Source organism: Aphanomyces astaci (assembly GCF_000520075.1).
Source record: "Aphanomyces astaci strain APO3 unplaced genomic scaffold supercont1.87, whole genome shotgun sequence".
Taxonomy (NCBI): domain Eukaryota; phylum Oomycota; class Saprolegniomycetes; order Saprolegniales; family Verrucalvaceae; genus Aphanomyces; species Aphanomyces astaci.
The window spans coordinates 111,129-119,277 of record NW_009798350.1 but is presented as its reverse complement, the minus strand read 5'-3'; the positions used below and the strand labels follow the sequence as shown (position 1 = coordinate 119,277).

The 8,149-nt window shown below is 46.6% G+C and overlaps 2 protein-coding genes across 2 annotated transcripts; one reads left to right on the top strand and one right to left on the bottom strand.

Annotated features, from left to right (window-relative positions):
* Nucleotides 1-2,278: 2,278 nt before the first annotated feature.
* Nucleotides 2,279-3,323, bottom strand: H257_16494 (hypothetical protein; the record flags this gene model as incomplete). Its single annotated transcript, XM_009844937.1, has 3 exons — nt 2,279-2,418; nt 2,491-2,543; nt 3,016-3,323. The coding sequence occupies 3 exons, from the start codon at nt 3,321-3,323 to the stop codon at nt 2,279-2,281; spliced, it is 501 nt and encodes a 166-aa protein (XP_009843239.1).
* A 1,947-nt stretch (nt 3,324-5,270) lies between these two features.
* Nucleotides 5,271-6,140, top strand: H257_16493 (hypothetical protein; the record flags this gene model as incomplete). The annotated part of the gene is made up of 1 exon (XM_009844936.1): nt 5,271-6,140. One exon carries the CDS (start codon nt 5,271-5,273, stop codon nt 6,138-6,140), a length of 870 nt encoding a protein of 289 aa, XP_009843238.1.
* Between the last annotated feature and the right edge of the window lie 2,009 nt (nt 6,141-8,149).

Genomic DNA, 8,149 nt, shown 5'->3' with positions numbered 1-8,149 from the left:
AGATTATTGGCATGAGAGGTTCTCTTTTGTCCAATAATACAGCTCGAACGATTTAATTGGATGAAATAAATCGGCACATCACTGAACATTCGGCCCATCACTGGTCGATCACGTTAGTGTTTTCATACCATGTGTCCTTGTGATCTGCATTTTTGGACCCCTCCCGCCAAGTACCATGAGTACAGGGACTCCTCCGAATACCAAGGGAACAAGACAGTGCCGGTATCCGGCCTAGAAATATTGATGGGCTAGGCCGAGGCGGTCCCACCAACTACTAGGAGCGCGGGCCTTTTGACTCTGCCTTGCGTAACTCCCCGAAATCGGTACAGTAATGCCAATTCGTACTCGCCAGGAAAGGTCACAAGCCGATATGTCCGGATGTTTATACGGATGTGAGGTACGTGGAACATTGGAAAATGGCATCATAAATATATGTCTTGGGAAAAAATGATCATGATCTATTCAGTGCTAATGAATCTCCACTCTATTCCATCTATTCCGAGTGTTTATGCACCAGTTGAACTTTAGCAATACACTTCCTGTTTGTATCTATATTTTAGGTTGTGCTATTGTACAGGTTAAGTCTAAGCACGTATCTTTATAAAATGATGCCTTGTAGAATCGAATAATCTATTGCAGAATCTGAATATAAATATTTGGAGGTCACTGTCATTTTGAATAATGTGAGATGTGATATGGCTTCGCAATTGACATGTCAACTAAAGTAATAACTCAGTTTGTTTTTTTCCTTTAATGTATATCACAGGTTATGTATTTGTCGACTACTCTTTGTACGTCACCGTGCATTCGTTCCTGCTTCTGTGCTGGAACTTGATGGTGCGCGCAGTGTCAACGTCGTCAATTAGATACGAACACATTACGTGGAAAGGTTAGTTCATATGTTTGTAGATGGAAGTATGATTGATTAGTTAGTGTTACTAGATGACGCCCTTGAGCTTCGCTATGGATTGATGAAGAACGACCAAGAGGGGCGACCCCAGCCATATTTAGCCAATCCGTCTAATCCTGCCATTTGCCCAATTTTGAGGTTGGATAATTAATCATACAATATATCCTTAATTTGTGTCGTGTAGCTTAGCTGTTTTACTGTTCACTCGTGGCGCACAACTGCATGAGTCCCCGATGCTCCTATTCGGGTACAATGCAAAGGAGCGGTTTCCGTCGTGGCTGACGAAGACATGCGCAGCCAATGAAGACGACATCACTTGGTTGGGACTGTCCATTTCGGATATTGGTACCCATTCGTTTCGCAAAGGCGTGGCAAGTGCCCTGTCAAATAGCACTGGCGGCCCACAAGCAGTCTTGGTATGGCTATGAGCTGGTTAGAGTCTCGGGGGGATCCAGGGACGATACATATTTGAAGGCTCTGGGGGAGATCAATTTGTTGGCAGAGCGGCAACTGGTACTTTATTAAATCAAATATTAAGTGATTTAGAATGTATCATTAAATTATATTTTAGGACTCAACGTAAATGATGTCGAATTTGGATCACTTCCACCGCACTTTGGTTCAACAATGGCGCTGAATCCATCGCAGAGGGAATCCATTTTACCCGTCAACGTTCCGTTCTGCCATACCGTACCTGCTCGCCTCATTGGTTCACCACCAACCGTGGTTGAAGAGCAAACTCCACCACAGCCACCCCTTGTTCCTGTCCCGTGTATGGCTGTCCGGGTCGCTCGCTCTCCTTGCCTCTGAGGTACTTGGTGGTACCTTGCACAACCCAGTGTCCAAGCTGAAGGCGATTGGCATCCCTCCGCACATTCCATTATACAACCACTTGAGGGCACTCGATTCCAACATGGTTGTGTTGGCCAATCGTGTCTACGAAGGGTTTAATGCTACCCCCCATCAACTACGCAATGTGATGGACGCAACAATCAGTAGCACAGCATCAGTGACCATGGACCAGCTACACAGTACGCTTGCTCAGTTTGGGGAGAGATTGTTGCAAAACATGGTGCAGCGAAATCCCTTGGGTACTACCTTAACTGACGGAATTACTCTGCCGCTGCTATCAACAACATTGAACACTGCTATCACATCAACCAATTGGCTACAACCGGCAAAAACCTCTCCCGAAAAGTACACGTGTCCAAACGGGAAAGTATATGACTTATGGAATTTATGGTGGTCCGGAAATGCTGGTACCGACACCCCGCCACTCCAAACGCTAAGATCAAAGGCCTTTGACACCCGGAAGGACAAAGCTCATTTCATCAAAGTCAAAAAGGTAGTCTCAACTATCTTGCCGTTTTACACAAACGACGAAGTTGCAGCAATCACCGTCCCGACAAAAACGCCGTCTTCGAGGCCAGTTTCGCGTCGCAGTGTGACCGGTTGTTCGCCAGTGCCGGCGCCACACCACTCGGCAATCGTCGCATCATCGAAATGAGCTATCATACAGTATTTGACGCCATCAATAAGCAATCAGCAATCGATGTTCACGTTCCGCCTTGTTATATTACCTGATGTCCGCCACACTTGAACGCCAACCTTGTTGTGGTGCATGCACGCTAGCCTATGTTGAATATACACATCAACGAGCATGGTTCTTGAGATCACAGTCAGTGATATGTGCCGTTGGTTCTTACCATTGACGGTGTCGGGACGTTGCATGCACCTGGCCTTTACTCGCCCGGACTTGAGAATTTCAGAAATGTCGTGCTAGTATCGTGCAAGTAATACTAGTAGTAGTCTCCTAGTATGAAACGTTTCGTATTTGTTTCGTGAACCACAAAGTAACAGTAGATACTGTGAAAATGAATGTTTCAGTGCTTGTTGGAAAGACCTGTGTTTCCTGTGCAATTATCAGTTTTCAAAAGCCGAAACCCAGCCAGTCCTCAGTTCCGGTCTGCTTCTATTTCCCGGCAGCGACTCCAAAATATGTCGCTTAAATTGGAAATCTACGTTAGATGAAATCGACCAAATGCAGAAAGGTGTTTGACATACCACTACAAGACCTCCCAAACATGGCGATGAGGTTAGACCACCTGTCGGGCACAGCACAACGTCGGAGCAGGACGCAAACGGCCTCGATTTTGGTGCGTGCCGTTCGTTCACGACAATCAACATCAGGTAACGCCAGACCGACAACAAGTCGTCCAATGTCCGTTTTGTTGGATCGGAACTTGTCCAAACAGTCGGCGTCATTGTAGCATGACAATGTAAACGAGGCATCTGGGATGGTCAGACGTTCGGCGGCTGCGGCACGCCCTCTCAAGATCACACGCAGTCGGGTGAGTAGCAAGGGCTGTCGTTCAGCAACGTCGAACAACAGTAGGGCAACACGTGTACGCATATCGACGACTGGTGATCGCCACCGCCAACTTCGTCAATCAACAACCATTTGTTTGGTAGTAATCATTAAGGCATCAAATTTTGACTTTCTGTGTTTGCCTAAGGTGTAATTTCAAATATACGTAACGTTATCAAATTCTTGGTGACGATTCGAACGTAGTTAATTTCGGGAATTTGATCAAATTGCAGGTTTGCTAAAGGTCTCTATTTCCCGGGGTTTACGCATCGCCGAACCCCTCAAGAAGATCAGAATCAAGCCTACCTCCTCTACGCTGTGAAATGACGCGCACCTCCACGCAGATGCAGAGTACGTACAAGGTGCGACGAACTCCTCGTGATAGTGGCCATTTTGCATAGCGACTTGATCCCGTTAGTGTTGCACGAAGAAAATCCTGTTAACCGTTGCGAATAAATTTGGGCAATTTTCCCCGGACAGAAGATAAGTTCAAACCACCGCAAGAAATCCTACTCCCACAGTTTTTGGACAAATATTAATTAAATGAAAATTTCGAATATGTTCCTACACCGACGCTATCGTCGGTGTAGGAACACTATTCGCAATAGGTTGTATCTCCCAGAGAGTATCTATATGGAGATTTGTGAGCAGAGCTCCAACGAATTCGTGCAAGACAACTATGCTTGATATTCCGTTCGAACTGCATCTGACACAAAAAGCATGGTTCGGAGCAGAACGCCACCGCGAGCGGACACTTGCAAAACCTCTCTATTCTCCACTACCACCGGCGCTCCCATGACGACTTTTGTTTCTCCGTTCAGTCCACCTATTTCCCTATCTATATATGCGTTGCTGACCTGTCGTTCTATGACATCAATGTGATTCCCCGGCCAGTCCACTCGCTTACCTTATACTATATCTCCGCGTTGTAGACACCTCGAACTATGACATGAATGCGTTATTCTTTGAACCATGTCACCTTCTCACACACACATACCATTCGATCATTGGTATAGATCCATGGGTTTAGACACGCATCACTTGCTCATCATGTGCAGGTGCACCAAGAAAGCACTAATGCACTGCTTGCAGGTCATCGTTTGGTATGTACCGATGAGACTACTGGGACCTTGCGCTTGCATATGTGTGGGTCAATGTTCGCAAAGTGGACCTGTTCATGAGCAGGCTGTGAATGCGAACTTGGTGTTGACTTCCCGCACAATCACTAGTGCCCTTGACTCTCGAAACCTTGGCCGTATCGGATGTTGATATTGTAGAAATTGTATCATCCTATGGATTGACTGGCTGTAGTGTAGTTCCAAGCGTCCTTACAAATGGCCATTTCCAGAGTAGGAATATAAAATCATGGGAGTGTTTCTAATAATTCTGGCGGTTCGAACTCTGCTTTTGTCAAACGTATGTTTTGTAGTGTAGGCATAGTCCACCTGTATCCAAGCACACGCCGCCACTGGACAGCTAGTCAAGGGCAGTGACCCCGTGACTACCGCCGTAGGGGAAGCAGGACAAGTTCTCTCATGCGAAGCAGTGGGCCGACTCGGCGAGTCGCGCGAACGATCCGCAGCGTGCCTTTGTTGCGCCCAGGGCGGACGCCTGGACAGCAGCAATGCGCACTAATATATTACTTAAACAATATATTGCAATTTATTGAGTTCAATCATTTATTGTTCCACTTCGCATATTGCAATTGTTAATTGATTTCCAGTATGTTATTGCCAAAAAATTATAATATTTGTACAAATATATCACCATATGTATTGCCAATAATCAAAGGTTGCATTGACTGTGAGTTTAGTGTACCAGCTCCCAGCGACGAGAATGCACATGCACAATAAGCACAACAAAGTGCTAAGCCCTCCCTTGATGGGAGACTTGGACATGGTTGCATGTACACCGTTGGAGGGTTGGTCAGGACTCTCACAGTTACACAGTAAATGGTGACACGGGTTGGGTGAGTGGTGTCAGTTGAAACACATGCTGGTACGTTTCAAGTTGAAACGTACCTGCGCCTCCCACCGCTTCAACTTGTTTGTTGGCGATGTACTGGCGGAACACGAAGAGTTGCTCGTGGCCGTCAACACAATCATGAAGAAACTGACCAACATCATCCCTTCGGCCAAGCTCCGGCGCCTTACCGACCTCCGACCCAAGCAGCGCAACCAGACACGCTGGAATTCCTCTGTGGCCATGTTGGATCGATATGTCAAGCTCAAGCCCTTTCTCCCCCTGATGGGGGTAGAAGAGATCGACAATCTGCTCCTCAGTGTCCGTCAAGAACGTGACATCGATGTCCTCCTGGCCAAGTTGATCGACCTGAACTCAGTGACACTCGAGCTTCAAGATGAAGCCATCACTCTGGCTGACGTCCGTGGCCTGTTTGACGAGGTTGTCGGTGAATTCCCAAGCGCGAACGAGCGCCTCCGCCCCGGTGCAAGTATCATCCAAGATCCACACTTTGAGGCTGGGGTCGTGAAGGTGCTTATGCACATGTCGCCGTCCCTCACCGACCAAGAACGACTGTCCATTGCCAGGCTCGCTGTGACTGCTGGTATGGGAGACGACGATCGAATGTCGGATGCTGATTGCATGTCGATGGCGTCTCGTGCAAAAAAGCGGCGCAAGATGCAGCAGTCTTGCAGCGGGTTCATGGACTGCCGGTTCCTCCGACCGACCTCGAACATGTGCGAGCGCCTGTTTTCAGTGACGAAATGGGCTTTGACGGACCGCCGTCAGAGTATGCTGCCGTCCAACTTCGAAGAACAAATGTTCCTTCATTGCAACGCCTTCCTTTGGGGTATCGACGACGTCAAGAGTGTCATGGAAGGAGTAGCACAGGATGAGTAGTCTACTTGTAGGAAGTTGTTTTGCATATTAATCACAAAAACTGCAGTTTGAGCTGAGCTCAAAAACGGTCTCCAAATCGCTTGGGGCGTTCTGTGGGCCGAGATACGTCGATTTTTGTGTTTTAGCCATGGATCTTCGAAACTCGTGACTGGAATTTTTTATTAAAAGTTCATTGCACTTCACTATAGAAACGCACGAAAGTCTCGAATTGTATACCCAATCATAATGCAGAAGAGTTTGGTTCAGCCAATTACCATTCGACGAAAAATGCACAAGCCTCTGGAAATAAATACTTTTCAGCGGGTAGGGTTTACTTTGAGTTGCCGCAAATGTATTGGAGGGAAGGTTTGCTACATTGATAATGAGAGGTTTTGTTTGAATTATTCGAATAAATTATTCATCCTGTGTGTTGGAATGAATTATTCATTCAGGGTGGTCTCGAATTGGAATAAGTAACCCTGAACCACACATACAACAAGTAAGTATAATTTATTGCTCGATCACTGGAATAAGTAAAAAATAGTATTTTCCCTACCTCTGGTTTCAACTGACAACACCACTCAACCCGACCCGTGCAAAATATAACATCGTGCAGTGTTCTCATATCATCATTTGCGTTGGACGCCTGGTTCGATCCCAAAGCCACCAACATCTTCATCTAGGTCAAGTGGCTTATCATGGACGAGCACAGTTCACCTTAGTGGAAAGTCAACTATTGCGGGAAAACTCAACGTCGAAGCCCATTTATGTCAAAACGGTAAAACGCTACTGTTTCAAGTAGGTGAAGGTCGTGGAACGACGTGTGTCGAGAGCTATGGCTGGCCGGCCGTACAGCATTGTGTTTGATGGGTGGTCCAACGACTCAACACATTTCCTCGGAATGATTGTCTGGCTCCCGAATGTGTGTAAAGTTGGTGGTGAACCGTCCATGTGGCTCCTTGCACTGGCTCCTATGCTTGACGAGACGAGTTTTGACGTCGCTACTCACTACGAGTTCATCCTGGAAACGTTAAACTGGTATGGACAATCAGACGCGAGCATCGAAAACAACCTTATCCGGCGCCACCTAGTGGCACTGACTAAGTTCAAGTCGATTACACTCGCCCTGCAATGGCGCGATGTGACTTTTTCGGAAGCGCGTCTTGTTTTTGATCGCATACGCCAGAAGTTCAATTGCCTGGATTCCCACGTGGCGCCCGACAGTAACATCGTCCACGACGAAGGGTTCGAATCTGCCATCGTGTGTCAGTCGTGCTTTCTCCTTCCATATGATTGGCTAATGCGGATTTTGTTGTTTTTTATCCCTCGTGATTCATTCGCTTCCATGCACACGGATTGGACATTTTTCGGCATGTTTTATACAATCCAAAATGTCTAGTCTTACATACGAAGCTGAGGAATTCCCCGGCAGCAGGGGGTCCCCTGCTGCAGGTCCAAAACTACCTGTTCTCGGGGAATTTGAATAACGCCGGATAAACATCGGGATACGTAAATTCTTGCACATTAGTTGCACAGATCAGTAGAGTAGAATTTCACACCAAGGGGATCCACAGCCACAGAATTTATCCGTACTTAACTTGAGCTTAACCGGTGTCGTTGTTGATCAATCACTTCGTTTTTTATCTTCACATGACATCGTTTGTTTCGCATAAGTATTTGCTCCTTGCAATGGAGATGCATTTCACGGAGGACACTGCCACCTCCGACGACTACATTGTCGGTAGCGTGATCAACAATGTGAAGGTTCATGATTTTGGAAGTTTCGTGTTGCTGCGTGAGAGATTAAATGCATTTTCTTTGAAACAAGGCTTTCGTGTAGCACATAAGTATCGTAACAAAATCACTGGAAAGTGGGTTTGTTGTAACGAGGATTGTGATTTTGCAGTTCGAGCGTCAATGCGTGTGGACAAGTCTGTTTCTATAACTACCATAAACTTGTTGCACAACCACCCCCTTTTCCAAGCCTCGGATGCGAGTCGCCACCCCAGTATGACGAAGTCTGTGGTGAG